This window comes from Bombus vosnesenskii, unplaced genomic scaffold (genome assembly GCF_011952255.1).
Source record: "Bombus vosnesenskii isolate JDL3184/JDL3185 unplaced genomic scaffold, Bvos_JDL3184-5_v1.1 scf7180000013314, whole genome shotgun sequence".
NCBI lineage: Eukaryota > Metazoa > Arthropoda > Insecta > Hymenoptera > Apidae > Bombus > Bombus vosnesenskii.
Window position 1 is genome coordinate 6,954,502 of NW_022882960.1, and position 20,082 is coordinate 6,974,583.

Below are 20,082 nucleotides of genomic sequence, written 5' to 3' on the forward strand. Positions count from 1 at the left end.
TCCACAGATATGTATATCCAAACACAAACACATGTAACTACATGCAATGAAGCATAGTAAAGGTGGCCATCGTGAAAGAAGCATTTCAGAAATGCACCTTCACATTAGCCAGCATACTCCAACCCCGCAATTAACTCGTCCACTTCAGAAACGTCCAACACACAGACACACGGCCCCATGTGACCTTTAAGGGCAATTAACGCGACGTTAGTGGCTCCTCTTAAGTGCAGTGGAATCGGTTTCGACTCAGGTATATTCGGCCCTGCTAATCGCCTGAAACATCGTCCACCTACCCGACGAAAAGGTCTCCTTGGTTACTGGTTGAGAAAATGGAGATTCTGTCTCGTGTTTTCCACATAGATCCTACTGCCTTTCCACCTATAAATAGGGCTTCTATTTGAAAAGACAGCAGTGTATTATCGAGTGTCTTGTGGACAACTTGTTACTCTCGAAATTTGTAAAGCTGTTTGTATTTTGTGTTTACCAAGACTTATCCATCTTTCTTTTTTCTTTTCATTAAAAACATGCTTTGATCTTTCAAAAGATTATCCGATTTCTTGCATTTTACTAAGGGAATCTTTAGTGTTTACTCTTTACTAAGAAGCCACTTCGACATTTTTATTTCACTTTTAAATTTTACTAACAAGAGCGTTCGATTTTTTATTTTATCAAGATCCTTTGATCTTTACGTTAAGAAACTAATATATCATCGATATCAAAAAGAACATCTTTCACCATGAGGTTTATGATCACATTGACGCTGCTTCTAACGATAATTTTCGTTGCTGATGCATTGGATTTGAACCGATTTTTCTGGCAAGGGATACAACCGCAGATAACAGAGGAGGTTCAAATGATCGAAATCGTTCGATGGCGTCAACCAGTTTGCGTGGAACCTGCAAAGGGAGTATCGCCGTGTCTGAACAGTCTGCGAAAATCCCAGTCGGAGTACGAGCGTGCCACCAGCAAAGGATTGAAAGGAGAAAAAGCTGGATACTCGATATTGACCGACGTCCAGTCGAAGTCGAGCGTCTCGTCGCTGGAACAGGAAGTTTCAAGCAAATTCGAGTCTCCAGAGATGGTCGCTTCGTTTCCTCTGGAGCAACTACAGCCTTCACGTAGCTCTGAAGAATTCTTCACAGAGAAGCCAACGGAATCGAATCGAAGAACATCTACATTGACGGAGGAACAAGAAAGAAACATCAGGGAAGGGAAGCACCTTCCACATTTGGAAAAAGTGACCAAGCCAAAACAGATTTACATCACTAAAGTTCTGAATACTCCAGTCACTGCTACTTTAGTCGCTCATAATTGTCTTCCTGATATTGGCATACCGTTGTGTGACGATCAGGAAGAAAATATCGAACCTTCAAAATCGTCTCAGCATGTGAAACCTTCTCTGAGTATCACCTTGGCTAATCCGAATGAAGATGCTGCCTTAGATCTGCCCAGAATAATTCACAAACCTTCGATAAAATCAATCGATGAAATGCAAGAGAAGAAGCCGGAAATCGTCATCAAGAATCCTGATTTCGTTCAAACATCCACGAGTTTTACTTTGGATCAACCTAGCACCACTCGTGCCCCTACTTTGCAACATATTGTGATTTTGAGAGACGACAAACCTGTTGTTCCGAATGTTGTTCATAAACCTGTGGTTCTTAATAATCTCCTGCCTTCTCGTGTATTTGAAGATCCATCGCAGAAAGAAAATAGTAATCAGTTTGCAGAGCTTGAGGATGGGAAGTCGGGGAAGGAGGGTGAAGTGGGCGAGGCACCGAAGAAACAAGAGATTTCCCTGGATCATGTTGAGGGTGTCGATAAATTCAATTTGGGAAAAGGCAAACCACCAGTTGAGGAAGCGATGCCTTTGGATTGGTTGAGGGTGACGGATAACGTTAAGGAGACTCAGGATGCCGCAAATCCTGATGAACAGGTCGAAGTTAAAATTGCGACGAGTGAAAAGTAAAGAGTAAGCGTACCATATATAAAATAATACGAAGATCAAAAAACTTAAAAAAATAGATCTTCAATTTATTGTACAAGTGTTTTACGCTTTACAACTTTATTCCTTTATACTTAACTCTTGCCGGTCGAACTTCTGATATAGCTCATCAATACACCTGCATCATTACGGCCATAAAGTTGGTATAGTAAGAGGAGCTGTAATAGAAATAGTAATTAACGGAGCGTGCGTCGCCCGCTGTGCGAAAATAATTCCGACCACAAGCATAATCATGAAACTCAAAACTCTCATGACCGGGAAGTGTTAACATGTAACTCTTGATTTTCTGGGCAGAATTCAGAGAATAAAAATTTAAGAAATACACGGGTTCAATTCCAATCTTTTGACCTTGATTTTCCCAGTACTAATTATATTTTCTATTATATAGAAACGATATTTCTGATCCTTAAGTTACATTTTCTACCTCTGTTACTAAGTTACCAAAAAAGTTCGTAGCATTTTTAATAATCGACGTTATATTGCATGTTATATTCAATGAGATTGGAAAGGGATTATTTATTCGGGACTTTCATAAAATACTGCTTGATAAATAGTTTCCGTTGCATATTAAACGCATCGATTAACCAACTTTCAAACGTATGAACTCGAGAATATTAAACAAAAGTCAAACGTCATTTATTCTGTAACACGCTTTATTCAAGCCGCCTTACGTTACATACAGCAGTAAATAAAATCGCAATGTCGAAACTTGCGATACCGCGTTAAGTTAAAAATTACGCTATGCCTACTCCTAGTCGATAGACAGTCGCTTAACAATTATCCCTCTATACGTTATCACTTTGTCGTCTTAGTTTACATATCACATTATATATGTACTATTAATATCATACAGTAGAACTCCATTTATTCGAACGAACTTTTAGTTAGTATCCGATTTGCATCAATTTCTTTTACCAATTATATCTATCTATCCAAACGAGAAATTCTACATTTGTCCAACATTTTCACATAAATGTCATCCTACTGCTCTTAACATCAAAATGAAGCTTAAAAACTCTCGAACTCAGAAATTCGATTAACGAAGTCATCGCGCGTAATCTAACCTACGTTCCACGTCCGCTTCTTTGTCCGTTTCTTTGTCTCCTGAGATCAACGAAGACGAAATACGTGTACCTAATTCGAGTCGAGATTTATGAATGACACCAATAAATGCACAGTATGGATACCGACCGATCACGATCGATGAAAGGATGCGATCGAAGGTAATTGCTATCGAAGAATGCAGATCCTTATGGAAATTTATATTTTTATGAACGTGACTAAACTAACCAATGTAGAACTTTGGTTCATGCTTGCAAAAATGTTTGCAAAAATTATTTCTACGCTAGCTTATTTTCCGACGAGGCATTTTTTTCAACAGGTTTTACGTTTCATTTGCATATTACCAAATTTTCGTAATTATACGAATGTACTATTAAATGATACGGAATTTGTTACATTTGGATCTAATCAACTAGTACGTATAAAAGTGGTCTAAAAAATACTTTTATAGTCTCTATCAACATCGTACCAAGTATTATACTATTTTGAATATCTATATATTTTTTATCCATATATGTTTTTTATTTGTTTTGTATATTTTTGCATATCACGCGGATTCTGTTCAATTTTATACTTTGAAATTTCCTGCGCATACATAAAAATTCGCAGTCTAGTAATTACCATTCGTATTCGCGGGATTCGAGGTGAAATTCGAGGGGGAGGAAATATATTCTCATGCCTTCCGCGGTGGAAACTGGCGCGATTTATCGGAACAAGGGATCGAGTCGAGACGTTTTTCTATGCATAAACAGGATTGGAGAATGGACGAAGAGAAGAAGAAAGGAGAGGAAAGAGGAAAATTGTGAGAAGGAGTAGAAAAAAGATAAAAGAACGTCGGTATCCACGAGTCTGGCTTTAACCCTACCGCTTTTCAATCTGTCAGCTCGTCTTCGTTGACAAATTTCGTTCCAAATTTCAAGCAGGATCGAGGACAACGGATTCCTTTGGCGAATATTTACCCTATTGCTTCCGTCACGGTGAAGCTTTCTCGAGGAGGTGACTTGGGCGATTTTTACGATCTACGATTTATTTTGTGATTTTCCCTCTTGATATCGCGTCGTTGTTTGTGACATTCAACGCTTTGCCAATCGTACAGCGAAGTATAAGCACGTTCAACGATATGCTGCGGTTGTAAATTGTATGTATTAAAAATTATGTTACTGTTGACTAATTCTGTAACGATCGATGGCGGTTTCCTATTTCGCGTAAAATTGTTTAAAATACCGTGTGGATAATCAAAATATTCTATCACGTTAGCAGAATATGTTATATCATATTAACGCAATTTTACAACTTCACTATATTGTTGGACCTACTATAATCGTTATTAACGAGGGCATTATTTCTGGTTTTAATACATCATATTGTGTATACCGTATTGTTCCCGTGAAAGTTTGATATATAAGGTGAGAATATTCCAATATTGGTGTTCCGCCTAAATTTCTTATAAAAACCATGTTAGACGATTAATTTACAGATTATTTGCCGCGCAAATATTCGAATTCTTCGAGCCGTAAAAACCCCAATTGGCAAAGCGTTAATCACCACGCGACCATTCGAGGTCTCGATAGAATAACGAGATGTAAAGCTGAATCTCCACAATTTTAATCGTCACACTTATCGAATTAATGGTAGAAATTACAGGTGCATGCATCGAAGTCTCATTTCTCATCTTCTTAATGCGAAAAACGCTTACGAAAATAAAAAGTAAAGGAAACTTTTGTCGGAATTCTGGCGAATTCAACTCAATATCGTTCAAAGTCGTTTCGTTTTACGATTCCTCGATCATTCGCGATTTCTTAATCCTTTATCGAAGAACCAGAGAACATTGTTGCCGATTGATAACGTTAATATTGTTCTTCGAAAAATAAGTTCCTACTTGACAGTTTGATCGTGCACAGTTCCGTAGTCTACTTGGAATTATCATAATCTCTTCTTACCTCTACGTTCTTCCCTCAATGTATCGTTTTAACCTAGTCTTTCGATCGAAACGTTTTCTTATTGCATACTACTGTCTTCTAAACGACGACAACTCCACGCGATTTCGATACTTCATTCTCGACGCTGTTTCTGGCGACACGGTTTTCTGCCATGTCGATTTCGAGCTATCGGTCCTACCATAAAAATCGTTATTTACAGATGCAACCTTAGATTCTTTACTGTAACTTGGAATTACTATATTCGAAACGTCTTCGCTAGTATCAATTTCGTCGTCGATAACATTTAAGCTTTTAAACTGCCTGTTTTGGCTTTTAGAAGCAGCAAACTGGTTCGTCATCGAACTCAAATTTTCTCCATTATGCCTTAATTTTTGTACGATCGTTTGACCGGCAATTCCACGAGTTTCTGTTCCGTCGGTAATTTCCTGCGCCGAAGCTGATATCATTATCTCTCTCTTTCTTCTGAATGCTCCGAAAATCTTCTTCGTGACTGGAAAATCGTGAACAATTCCGCTATTATCTCTGGTCGTCCGCGCGTTAGAGATCAATTCTTGGAATTTCTTGGAATTGTCATAATTCAAAATTTCATTCGCAGGTTCCTCCATCGTCTCGCGTTCGTATACTAGCTTATCGTTCGAAATTGCCGGAATTGCTGGAGTTTCCGGAATTGCGTGTAGTCTTTGATCAGCAGCATTGACCTTCGAATGATCGTGGAATTCTTTAGACAATAATTTCATTGAGTTTATTTTGTCATGGAATTGCAGGATTGGAGGATTGTCTACACTTGCAAAAGACGACGTCTGTGACGTGTTCTCGAGTGTTCTTCGTGGCTGAACGATCGATTCGGTGGAATTAGCATTGCTGGGAATGAACGTGTTCGGTGACGACCCGTTTGTATGGCTTATATTGGCCGCAATTGCGATTGGTGTCGTTGCCTTCGTCGTGGCCGCGGTCATCAGCCCTTCCATACGATCCTGAATCGATTCCAAGAAAGCTTCCTTGAAAACGCGTTTTTCCTGAAAATGATCAATTTCACGATTAACGTGAGAAGAAGAACAAGTATCGTAGGTAAGAAAATCAAAGAAAATCAGAGAATATAATTAACATTTGTGAAGTAAGGGAAGAGTAAATGGAATTTTTTTCTAGGAAACTGAAGGAAAACGACGAAGCAAATATCAAGATTTTGTAAATGAGAAAAAGTTGAAGAAAATTTCAAAATCTTTTGAGAGAAGCTTGCAAGGAAAAATTCATTTAAAATTCTGCCGAGAAACGTAATGGTATCGTGGTGAACTTGCGTTACGAAATAGGAAAGGATATTACTTCACGAATAGCCACGCCTGATTACTTACGTTTCGTGTTTTAGACGAAACATGATTCCGCAACCGCGTCATCATGCTCAGCCATCGAGAATAATTGAATTTCGGAAACACGAACGGTGGCTTTGTCACTCCTTTCACGGTGAAGGGACGGAATTTCTGTACATCTACGATTCTGTCCAGGGAAATTCCCTCGCAGGAAGGCATTGAAAAGGGTATCCTGTTTAACGATTCGATAATTGCGTCATCATAATGTAATTCTAACATATTAATTCCGTCAACACTGTTGGATGAATAATAACATGCAACATAGTATTATATATATGCGATACCTATATTATTATATATTTAACGATATTGATGGAATTCTAACATGACAATGTTAATGGAATCTGAATTTTAATTGTTGTAAATTGAATTTTTACATTTTAATTGTCGTATCTCTGTAGAATTGGAAAGAATTATTTATACCTCGTGCATCCTTGAGTCACTTATGTTTTATAATACTATTAAATTATATGATAAATTTATAATATTATATTGTATATAATATATACGATGCACGAAATATACACAATCTTTCCTGACTTTATAAAGATACAAAAACTAAAATACAGATTCCATTAATATTATTAAACAAATAACGATGCGTGGTGTAAGAGTGCTGTTCAATTCAATGAAAAAGATAAGAAACTAGAAATCGAAATCCATCGACATTTTTGAGTTAGATTTCAATAAATATTGTTAAATAAATGAATAGTATAAGCGACTCAATGACACGTAACGGGTTTTTTAATTCGATGGTAGTAGGTGAGATTAAAGTCCAAAAGGGCGGAATAAAAATATTATTTTCTTCTGTTGCTGAATATCTTATCGATAAAAGATTGGAAGTAGGGAAGTAAAAATTTTACCTAGGTGGTAAACAGCCCTCGATAGTATAAACTACGACGTCCATCGTGGATGGAATATCGACGTTTCTTCTCGAGCGTTGCGTTGTATCTTTGTTGAAAGAATTTCGACTACTCGTCGGATCCTCGGTCGAATTTAGCATCCTAAAAAATGAAGACTAATTTTTAATATCGCTATATTTTACGTTATCAAAGTTAAGGATGAACGATTAACAATAAGAAGTGGTTTTACAATTTCGAAATACTTGATAACAATACAAGCGGGCTTCCAACGTGATACTGAAGATCAGATTACTTCTTGCATATTAATATTTACCATCTATGACAGTGATTTCATATTTTGAGATTTATTTTCTCGCGATACCTTTTTCTCAATATTTTTTTAATTAATCTCTTTTAGATACATGTATTTACATATGGAGATTTTTCTGAACTTTTTAACTAATATTCTTTATTTATTTCCTCCTTTTATTTTCTTTGTTTAAGGAGAAAATTCCCATTTGGATGGAATCATGATCGATGCTTTGAAATTTATACAAACACCACTTTATGATCCTCCAGCGAGGCCACGCCAGCTAATGGTTTAATACTATTCCATCTATCAGTGTCAAAATCCTGATATTCCATTCAAAAATTAATATAAAAATTCTGATATCGAAGTAACTCACCATTTAACGTCGCAAGCTGGTAGATCGGGATCAACGAACAGGCATTCGTAGATTGTGGAGGATGTAGATCGTTGTTCGAGGGTTAAAGCGCCGGGCAGACTGTTTCTCTTGAAGGAATTTCCGTTTGTGCCGCGTAGCGAAAGGGATTGACTCGTCGAGTGCATCAGGATGTGGAGCACAAAGACTGCCGCGAAATTGTTCCTCATTGTTCCCATTGTCCGTGAAAAAGTCTCCTCGCGTCTGCGGAAAGTTCTGCAACGTCGGTGATTACTCTTAATAACGTTAAGATATTGCTGCCAAGGAATTTTCGTCGTCCACCGTACGACCACCTTGTTAACTCTATTTGTCTATGGTTTAGAAAATAAGAAGTCGTTTATCTTCCTATAAAACTTGAAAGATACGCAATCCTTTCTGTCTGCTTCTTTCAACTATTGTATGTTTTTACTCTCCTCACTGTGTATCTTTATTTTATTACGCTATCGTTAGTCTACAGATTTTTATGCAAATTCTCATCTTTGAGAATATAATCAAAAAAAGTAGAACGTCGATAGAAAATTGAGTTACCTACCTATGTATAATACTTAATATACTTCGTGTTTCTCGATATTACGTGCACTCTGTGCAATTTTGCAATTTTACATCTCCCGTAAATGCAGAAAAATCTGCATCTCTATCGCGTATTAGCACAGCGGTAAAATAAAGTTATAGAATCAAATGTTAATACCATAAAATAGCGCGTAGCTCGTAAGTAAATTCTTTGCTCAAAAATATCAATCACGCTGAAGTACAGCCAGTCTCTCTGAGTAAAGAAAACACGCGACAAGATTAAAAGGTATACACTTCGCAGCCGTTTGAATCATGGCTGTGGATAACGACAACCACTTGGTAATCTTTTCGAGATCAAAGAGGCCCGAAGATTCGAAAGGACCTCGTTACGAAAAGATTGCGAACCCGTGAAAATTCCCTCATAAATCGTAACACCGAGGGGAAGGACGACGAAGCTCAGGGTCAAACGTGAACCAACAAATTCTAAGAAATCGCCGGATATCGCGCAACTTCCACTAGAAATATCGCAGAACGTCTACCAAGCATTCAGCCATCTCTGTAGAGGAAAACAGACCAAGAAGCTACAATATTCTCGATAAAGTGACTCGTAAATAATTTTCATAATTCGAAAGAGAAGATTGCAGCTTGAATCTTAGTACTAAATAATGTTAATAAATTTTCTTGTACGTATAGAGAGCTGCGAATCATAGTAGTACACATTAGTCCACTACTGTTTCTCATGAAATTGTATTCTGTTTGTTATCGTAAACAATCCATTACATTCTCTCGAGTCGTGGAAATGCGTCGCGACAAAGGACGAAGTCGTAACTTAATTAATTATGAAACTAAAGGTAACCGGTACTTTTACGAATTAATGTACGCGATTAAATCCAAATCTTTAGTTACTTTGTCATATCGTGCAAAAGGAGGAAAAAATGTCCTCTCACCTCTCCTCTAAAAATGTTCATTTCGAAGGTATATGGTGCTATCTAAAAAACCACGTCCGTAACTCAGAAACTACAGGACATAAAAATATCAAAACGCATCCCCATACGTCCAGCCCTCTGCAATACAATAAATTTCATTTGAAATATTTCTTCGTGAAATCGATAGATATCAAGTTATTTCGGATGATCATTCATTCTTACTGACTCACTCCGTATCATTGTCAGAGATAATATTTTCCAACGAATAAGTTACATCAATTACGTTATATTTTGCGTAATCGTAATTATTCTCGTCTTATATTCAGCAAGCACGAGTCCGATGAAATTTTACGATACCGATCGGCGATACTTAACGCGCATACGCAAAACGGTTGAATAACAATTTTCGGGGTCGAGGGCGGTTTGTCTTTCTCAATGTGACGCCGCCAACCGATTGAATTTAACCCGTTCAATGTTTCAAGGGGGTCATCATTACTCGCCGATGGAAACGGCATTTGCCTCGGCACCCATTTTCCTACGATCTATCTGCGCTGTACCACTTTGACCAGCGATAACAGCCGAATTATCATTGTTAACCAGCTATTAGCGGGTCTGGTGTCGTTGCATTAGCGTATCGTCTAGCCCGCATTTATTCAAGCGCTCGTTTCGTCGACCGCGATCTCTCACGCCTGTTTAATTGTCGGAATTAATAAAGCATCGAGGCCACTGCGTTTCTATCTGTTATACGCGATAAATAATCGGAACGTTCGCGCGGTTAAAAATCGACAGAACGGATATGACGCGAAACTAATTGACGTTGATCGCCCACTTCTTTCCTATCGTTAAACCATTCCTTCGCTATTTGGAACGATGTAACGCGATTGTAACGTTTCAAGAATTTCCGCACGACGATGGAATTTATTGCTGTTACTTGTTGGTGCCTCGTTATTTAAAGTCGCATTTCCTCATATATTATTAATAGACTGGGATATTTATGTATTTATGGAAACCTGTAAAAAGGCAAACATAATACACGATATTCTAAAGTACAAAATATTGAAATAGTAGTACTCATTATAATATTTAATACGTGGAAAATATCTCTGTCGAGTTTCTATTTATTTCTTTAGCAGAGTTTATAGAGGCATAATTTGCACGGATATCTCATCTAGACATTAGAAATTACTTTTTGTTAAATAACGCACACGTATGTTTTCTATCTTTGCTCTAGGCTCTTAGTAGCCTGAGTCTGCTGGAAAAGTATTGCTTCAGATAATCATTGTATTTTTTTTTTTTTTTTTTTTTAGATTGCAATTGATTTTAAGACTGTAACAGTTGCAGATGCAGTTAATCTGTTGAATATACGATGCATTAAAAATTATAGTGGTTAACTTCTTTTAATAAATCATCCCTTTAGATTCACGACTAACCAAGTTATAATTTTATTAATTCTGTCTCGCAATGCATTTTCATGACTTGAACAAGCATGATGAATTTTCTTTCTTTTTTCTTCTTTTAAGTAAATGCAGAACGATATTCTATGAAAACTAGCAATTACACTTCTAGAAAAGGCATCGATGAATAGATATGTTTCATGAATAGATATCCTATTCATTATCGTAATTTACATCCACCGCGTGATTATATGAAACGACAGATAACCGCACAACTAACCATAAAACCATAGAAGCGTAACGAATGACAAGATTTATATTCGCTTTATAATCCGTTATATTGACTTTATAATCCTGTGTTACTCCATTTAAATGCATATTAGTACATATACAGGGTGTCGATAAAATTCTCTATTTAATGGCTTAGGCACAAATATACCCTTTGTTCTTCAATTTGTATTTACTTCCCTCCGATTATAGATACGTATACTTGTACTATGTGCACTTTCTGTAATGCAATTTCAAATTTGTTAATCACTGTTCAAATCATCTGTCGTAATAATTATCAAATATCATCTTTAAATTTTAATCATCAAATTATCAATAGACTATGGATTTTTACGCATTTATAAAAAGAATTGAAAGTGAAAATTTACACAAATTGCACGTAATACGAAAAAATATATAAAATGTGTCCAAAGCGTAGAGTTGTCTTAGCGCTTGATAGGAAAAACAATTTATACACGGAGTGTATACTTTTTTAATTGTACTCTGAAAAATACAAATTTGCATGAGAACTCGCAGTCTTTTGGTCATTGATGGCATCTCCGCGAGTTTTTCCAGGTTCTTTCTGCTTCGAGTAAAAAGCAGAAGCGACGCGAGCTTCGTTACGACGGGTTCTCTCGACACGAACTCGAGCGTAGCAATCGAAAACCGGGATTGTTCCGCTCAGTTTGCTGGTAAACAGAATCATTATGTCATCTACGACTGGTTAGCGTGATAACGACACCATCAGCATGTTCCTTCGTTCACGTGTCGGTCTCTCTCTTCTCACGTGTAAATGATTTTCATGATCGTGCCGGTTAAAAGGATTCGTCGATGTCGGTCAACTATTTCCGCCACGTGAAAATCGTGTCTTTCCACGCCATAAATCGTTCTGCGTTTCTTCTCGCTGATCCTCCAGGGAACACAGAATCGTTCTGTGAAATATAGAAGCCGCGAACCGAATCGAGTGATCGATACGTTTCTGTTAAAGATCATCTGGTTGCTTTCGCGAAATTCATCGTGTAGAGAGTACACGGAACAAGAATCGAGTAATTCTTCTGGATCTCCGATCTACGTTCTCGTTTGCTCGAATTGTTGCTCGTCATTGCTTGATTAACGCTCACAACTACGCACGATTAAAATACGAAAGTTGTGTGAAAGCAATGGAAGTAAATAAATAGTTCAAGGCAAGATTTTTATCCATATATCATATAAAGAATCGTTCAAAATCTGCGAAATGCGCCCTTGTAAATCTATGAAATTACCATGAAAAACAAATGTTGCTCGTCTTGATCATTCTACTAGTTCTAGCGTTAAAGCGCTAAGTTTATAACAAATCCTCAGATCGTTTTCTACTCTCGGAGGAAAGAATACTACGGGAACGATGAAAATTTGCCGCAGACAAGAAATATAATGTCGCAATGAAACCATTCGTTAAGACGATAAAGATTACCGTTTTATATATATATATATTTCTCTATTTTTTCTCTATTATTTCTCCATATTTCCAGGGAAGAGCTCTTTAATTAAAAGTGAGTAGAGTGGAAGACAGGAAGAGTCGATGCTTCTAATTTTTAATAGAACGCGTTCGTAGAAACGGCTGCGTTCTATGGACGCCGTCACATCACGTAGAATTAATTCTCCACTTGGCTAGATCCATCTATGAGTCTGCCTACGAGCCGTATCTCTTGATCGACTATGCGAACGATTATTTGCGAACGAGTCAAAGATCAAAGCCAGAAGCGATTAACAGCTGGGATTCTTCGACCACGACCCATGCTCTCGTGAAATTCGAACGATTTACAAATCTCTGTTCCCTTTCTTCTCCTCTCTGTCTTTCTTCCTCTTTTTTTTTTCTTCTATGTTACTCTTGTATTATAAACTATGAAGTATAAACCGATGGATTTAACTGGATTACGAACTATGAAACAAAACGATAGGAGATCAAACTACGAGGTCGCCGACGAATTAGAAAAATCGGAGAACGCGAGAACGACCTGCCATTGTATCTGACGGGGATATTCCTCGAATAACAAGATCGTGTTTACGCGCGATCCGCGCGCGACGAACTCAAGGAGGAAGCGTCGTCGCGACCATGATAAAAAGGAGACTCCGTATTTTAAAATAGGAGTACACGAGTTTAGATACTTATTGTATACGGCTGGTCGTTATCGACGCTCACAGAAACACGGAGTGGCAGCATGAATCGTGGCGGCACCGATCGTTGATCCACGAATCCCACACTTCGCAAGCCAATAAGACAAATTTAGAATTAGACGTACATAGATCTGAACGAATTTCTTGGTAATTTTATCGATGGCACACTTGTAGGCGGTGTCGATAGGCGACTATTTCAGGCTTCGAACGTACGTTTTACAATTTCATCTGGTCTATCGCAATGCATATTTGAAGAAGGAAATACGAATAAAAAGCGAGATTAGAACGAGTGGTAATCTTAAAGAGAGACGCGATCACACATTTTGACATACTTATTGATAGCATAAACGAACGTCGATAAACGTTTCATAATACGACCCCGTGTATCGTAATATATTTTTCAAAATTTGTAACAAATCAACTCATGGAACAGAGTAATTTGTTCGTTTCGCAGATGAACATTAATCTTCTACTTGTGCAATGAAACCGAGACAGAAAACGAAGATTATCAGTTTCGTATACAGATTAACTCTATCCTTCTTTCCAACCAACCTACAATAGCGATTCCAAACGTTTGATCTGTAGTGTATCTCCATTAAGAGAGCAAATAGTTCGCATCAAACGATTCATCGAATCGTGTCAACGGTTCTCTTTATCCATTCTCTTCAACCAGAGAACAATACTATATTACGCGGTGGCTGGTATTTCCCTTTAAATCGAAATCCCTCGGATCTCGTCAGATGTTTAGTCAGACTGTTTGCAAGGAATCGTCATCGTTTAATCGCGTCCATTCTACACATCGTCTACGATGGTATGTCAAACTTGTTGTGAACGCCAACGTGCACCTGATTTCGAAGCGTTTAGTACCACGTTGCATCCCTCTGTGCCTGGCCTCCGTGCCACAGATTGCCGCACGTCACCTTACATCATTGCCACCGTGTTCGTCGTAATAATGCCATTACACTACGATACCAGCCGTCCTCGGTTAGACGATCGATTATTCTAATTGCGTTAATAACCGTGGACAACCGTTTATTGGCAGACATGGCCAATGCTAGCCGGAAACAGCCGTCCACTGCTGCGAATCCGCGTGATTTCGGATCCGATCCTCTTGTGATTAATCGTTTTTAGGGTATCGGAGGATGGATGGAACGTTCGATGAGAGGATACTGATCGATTGCTCGCATTTTTTCGTTTTTATTTTTCTTTCCTTTTTTTTTTTCTTTCGTGGTTCTACGGTCGAGTTTATTTATTGGATCTAACGACGCGAACAGCTTTTTTATTGTTTTTAATTTAAGAGCAGAGAGAAGACGTATCATGAGAATAGGTTTACGGTGGATCTTATCGCGGGTTCGATTCTACGAGTAAAGTTTTTCGGTAATCTTAGATTTAAGAGGAGAAAAAGAAACTGCTACGGATGTAGGTCTATGGTTAATTTTATTTTGGGTTTAATGAAGCGAGTAACTTTTTAGGAGTTTTTTGTGCAACGAGAGAGAAAGGGGGAAGATAATGAAGAAATACAGATAGAAGAATAGTTTGTTAACTATCGAAGAAAATGGTTGCAATTGAAGAAAATGTTTGAGAGAATAAGATGGATGGTTTGAAATAGAATACGCTATCTTTGTAAGTAGAGCGATAAACAGAGTTGCACAATTTTTTTAATTTTCGACTAATCAGATGATTAGTTATCCTGTATAAAAAAGAACTATTAAAGTAGAAGAACGATTGAAATAAACAACTTTTTTCTGATAGGAATAAAATTTTAAGATAAGCGCTAAAATAGCTATGTATAAAAATCGCTTGAGAAATCTCACTACTATCATTGCATCGACATTAGCGTGGTATCGATACTCTTGGTAGTATCAAGCACCAAATAATAGACGCAGAGAAAATTCCACCTTTTGCGAATAAACTGAAGCATTTTCCCCCAAAAATCGTGAGTCATCGAGAAAGATCTAATTTGTCGTTTTATCGCGGTAGGTCGGTTTCTCGTTGTGCGGTTGCACGCCTCGCTAATTGTTTATACTCGAATGGTCGTCCGATATAAATTGCATCGCGTCGAGACGTATTTTTAATGGTTCGTGGGCGCGCGTATAAATAGTATACCGTGCCGATAACCCGTTCTTTCTTTCTCTATCTCACTCTCTTCCTCTCGTTCCTCCACTTGCCACGATCGAACGTTTCTGCTCGCGTTCTGATCGCACTGCCGTGACCCTAGTATTTACTACTCTCTCGTTGCTACTATTGCGTTTACTACAGATCTTGTTGGTATTACCGGGTTACTTCTTAACCCGCCACCAAACCAATTTTTCTTCCAACCACGAACGTACTAATAAAATAATACAAGTTACGACACTCTTACGTTTGGAGAAAGTAAGAAGCTGAGCATAATTTGAAAAGTAACGATAGATAATGTTACAGATTATAGTAGACTGTAATCGCAATTTGAAAAAAATCGCTCGAGTTTCATTGTTTTCGTTGAAACTTACACGGGCTGCAATACTCTTAATTTCTCTTAAAAGAGCGCGGTAAATATAATTTAAAAAATGGAATATTTAGATCTTTGTTTCAGCAATAAACCTGATGATATCATAGCACGACCTATGATACACTGTTTTCTGGTTTTTACTTGTTAAGGAAGCGATATTTGACGAAGAGTATTTTTGTGAGTTTTGTTGCGAAGGCTATTAATGTTACATATTCATATTGGTGCTGATTATGAAGAGTATTTAATCAATTACCTGTTCAGATCTCTTTGAAAAATGTGTAGCTAAAATGTGTGGCAAAAGGCAAGCGATGACAAGTATAGTCATATCGTCAAGCACGGAGTATGCCTGGCTGTTATAATGCTGTTAAAATTAAACTGTAACAAAATGACTGTTTTAGTTTTTCATTTTATTATCCACAGGGCTCGTTATAACGCAAAATATTGCAATTTCTTCATAAAGAGTATACTCGTTAAAAACAGAGCTAACGGGTCAGAGAAGGCTATTTGCATTCTACATAGAGTGCAACTTTTTGTTCTTTCATGGTTAAAGGAATAATATTTGATATGACAGGTAAGGAAATATCTTATAATATTTATATCGGCGAAGTAATTGGCAAACAATATCAGAGCAACGAGCATCGAGTTACACAAAATGCTACTTAGGTTTGAAGATTTCATCGTCACTTTCTAATTACAATATTCTTCTCCTACTATTTCCGTACAGAAATTTCCTTCGCTGTCTTCGTGTCCAAAATCGACCTCATAAATATCTACACATATTTTGAACACCCTATACACTTCCTTTAACAATACTATCGAACCACCAAAGAAAATAATCTTAGAGTGAAATTTTCTATACTACCAAGTAATGCACGAATCTTTCGTGATCTACATTAAACGATCCAAGACCTCATCCTTATTACACAAGGAATCGTCGACCTAGTTCTTAACTGTTCTAAGTGCATTTTTTAAAACCGTAGAATTAACCAACCCACATATGTCTCGTTGTTACAAAGATTACAAATTCTCGATAATAGAATGAAAATTCTACTCGGAAAGCATGAAATATTCAACAAGTATTCTTCATACAGTCCTAACTCCACACAATGCTATTATACCTCGCAAACTTTAAACTCAGTTCTCTCGGTTTACAAACTAGCGTAGTAAAGTAGAATAGTTAAAAATTAGAGCAACGAAATGTTACACGCGTCACTCCTTCCTCTGATTGGAAACAATTGGAATATATTATCGATTGCCCTAAGAGCAAAACACCGGCTACATACATAGCACGATATCTGAGAATCTCAGCGAAGGTTCTTAGTCGTCTTGTAAAGGAATATTCTATCGTCGTGAAAACAACTCGCTACTACGTCTAATGTCTTTCTATTTCTTTCCACTAATACTGATATCAATGATGGAATACGAAAGAGGCGACGACGACAGAGCAAAACAGAGAATAAATTGCTAGCTGATTGAACGCGAAAGCCGGGGCAAGCGTTGAAAGAAATTTTCAAATTGCCACTGGTCTCACGCTGAATGAAAAGTAAATTGGATCAGCGTTCCTCCGAGGGCCGCGGCGGCCGTCACTTAATAGAAATGCAGCATGGAGGAGGTTAAGGAACACCAACTTTTCCACGAGTTCTTATCGAGCACATTTTTAATCGGACCTCGTGTACGGCATTCTGTGCCGAGCTTGTCAGTTTGGGGTCAGAAAAATATTCCCAGCGTCTCGGTAAGGTTACCGAGCGTCGCGAGTGGATTTTTCTTTCTTCCCTTACGCTACTTTCAGTCCCCTGAGTCGCCGCCGCTTCCTCCGTCATTTCTTCCCGTGATTTGCATTTTCTATATGTACCAGTGTGTTTGCGAATTCTTACGATTTTAGTAGATTTTTGTTGACATGATTTTTTTTTTTTTTTTTTTTTTTTTTTTTTTTTGGTAAATGACGTTCATTAAGCGTTTGTAATAAAATGGTATTAGAGTTATTTCTTGAAAGATCGGGGCGTGAAATAGGAAACCTTTTTGGCGTTTTCTGTACTAATAGAAATGGTGTTAGAAATATTCCTTGAAAAATCGCAGAGTGAAGTAATAAATTTGCCTGGTTTCTTCCATTTTTTTAACAATAGAAATAATAGAAATGGAAATAATATTAGAAATATGCTTTGGAAAATTGGCTGTAAAAAGCGATGTTAAAATGTTTTTGGGGTGGAATACAAAGTATCGGATGATTCGAATCAGTCAGACAGGTCGCAATTTCAATAGCCAAAACAATAGGTAAAACCTTGCAAACCCAACTTTCATCGTTTTGATTGTAAATCAATGGAAATACACAAAGTCTTCTTACCCGAATGTCGCTCAAGCAGAGAAGAACCCTCCAGAATGAGTGTCGCGATTAATTAACTCACTGCACATCGACGTTCTTCCGCGTCTCGCGTACGTGTCGATGTCCACGTTCGAAACAGAAACGATCACTAACCGATCACTCAACAGTTCCACGAAAACACGGTATCTCGACGTTCGTACGATCACGACACGTATAACTCCAAATAATACTAGCTTATGGTAAACGTGAAGCAATTGAATGATAGCCAAGAGCAGAAGCAGAATTTGATATTTCCAATGGTTTTTAATATCAAATTCAAGAAAGAGTGATATTAAATATTAAATATAAAATTTAATATTAAATACAAGAGAGATTAATATTAAACATTAGATATTATAAATTTAATATTAAATAGGAGACAAATTAGTATTAAATACAAGGAACTGGTTACTACTATAATTCCAAATTAGACGAGTTTGACGGAATACTCGAAGGATAAGTTCGATATTAGATTATTTAATATTAAATACAAGGAATAAATATGGTTATCGCGATTCTGAGTGGACGAGCAACTAATTATAGGGAACGTAGGGAGTGGAAGGATGGGAAAAACACGTCGCAGGAATCGAAGAGATTCGAGAGGAAACGTCGAACGTCCACGCTGACGTCGAGCGTACTACTACGCGGTTCCACTCACGATATGCCAGTCGAAAGAGATTAGAACAGCTGGTTCCAGGTCCCTACCACGAGTTTCCCCTAACTGCATCATGTCATTCGCGATACCATCGAAAATGGTGAATCATTGTGATCTTTTCATTCGATCGGTCGGACCGATCGCTCTATCGATAGAGAGGATAATTTTCTCTGAGCTTAAAAGTAATTTACTCCTCTTCCCTGCTGGGAGATTCCTATTTTCGTGAGAGACTCTGAACACAGATTTTTACTTTTCTTGTAAGACCAGGGAATTCGAATGTTTATTTGTAAATCATTAAATTTACTAATTCGAAGATAGTGGATCGTACAACGTGATAGGAATATTGCTGATCGTTTCAGAATTTTTTCGGATTTTTTGGAAGGCTGGAATAGTGGAAAAAAAGGTGGGGTTTGGTCTCGATTATTAATCTTATTTTTGAATCTGTATTTTCAAAGTAATAATTAAAATGTAGATATATGATAATACGATGATACAAAGTATATATTATTTTTCATGATTATCAAAGTTGTGTATAGTGAAGTACTAAAACACGATAAAATTGATTTCGACGTATTAATCGGCGTATATGCATTTTAATTATTACGTTATTTATTACTTTATTAATTAAGTGCGTTATTCGATGTGCACGAATACAGCAAGCTTGTTATTACTACAAAAGGTGCAAAATTATATATTTCATATGAGAAGTATCAATTTTGTAACTTTTCGATGTTAATTAAGTATTTTTTATTTCCCTTGATTATCGATTTATCATTTCTCTTATACGATTACTTCTCAACAGAGAAAGTCGCAGAAAATGGCCTAGCTTGTTACAATTATTTCTGGATAAACGCGATGAAAATTAATATCTGGATCGGTAAATTCGTAAGAGTATAAGTCTCGATTAGAATTAATAATTTCTATCGATAATATGTAACACGATAAATCAATAATGTTTCAGTCATAAACCGAATGCTTGTCGTCGTGATGTCAGTGAAATTAAAAATCCTCCGCCAACGTAATCGTTTGTATATTAATTTCTTTAATAGTTACTCAGACTCGGAGTTATAAATACGCTGAATATATAAAAATTCGATAAACGCACGTAGTAAGGAAATTGCAGTCGGTTTCAGCGTACAGTAAAAGCCAATGAAACGAAACTTTCGTGTCGACACGATGACGACAAATTTCTGCAATATCGTATCGAAATATTAATAAACAGAAAATAAAAAAGAAAAAAAAACGAGAGTAAGAGTGAAAAAATGCGCACACGAGCTGCTTTCTATCGTACTGATGACCTAGAGGTCGATCCAGTCGACCACCATTGATTTTATCTGAGGTCAAGAGACAGTATGAGTGTTTTACCGTAATACTTCTACGTAATCGAAGATCGT

General features: G+C 37.2%; 1 protein-coding gene across 2 annotated transcripts; it reads right to left on the bottom strand.

The window, feature by feature from the left end:
- Positions 1–4,578: 4,578 nt before the first annotated feature.
- Positions 4,579–18,387, bottom strand: LOC117235110. 2 transcript variants are annotated; one of them, XM_033496841.1, is made up of 5 exons: positions 18,016–18,387; positions 7,900–8,151; positions 7,235–7,375; positions 6,357–6,543; positions 5,076–6,023 (listed from the first exon to the last, which is right to left on the bottom strand). In XM_033496841.1, exons 2-5 carry the CDS (start codon positions 8,112–8,114, stop codon positions 5,076–5,078), a joined length of 1,491 nt encoding a protein of 496 aa, XP_033352732.1. In that variant the 5' UTR covers positions 8,115–8,151; positions 18,016–18,387. The 2 variants fall into 2 exon arrangements, with proteins under 2 accessions (XP_033352733.1, XP_033352732.1); XM_033496842.1 differs by lacking the exon at positions 18,016–18,387 and having other exon boundaries at positions 4,579–6,023; positions 7,900–8,114.
- Positions 18,388–20,082: the final 1,695 nt, after the last annotated feature.

What these genes read in the sequence shown, in the direction of transcription:
- LOC117235110 (XM_033496842.1), bottom strand. Translation starts at nt 8,114, where the DNA reads ATGGGAACAATGAGGAACAATTTCGCGGCAGTCTTTGTGCTCCACATC. An exon ending in CCAGCTTGCGACGTTAAATG is followed by an intron (nt 7,376 to 7,899) that starts GTGAGTTACTTC and finishes TTCATTTTTTAG; the next exon opens with GATGCTAAATTCGACCGAGG. An exon ending in GAGGGCTGTTTACCACCTAG is followed by an intron (nt 6,544 to 7,234) that starts GTAAAATTTTTA and finishes ATCGTTAAACAG; the next exon opens with GATACCCTTTTCAATGCCTT.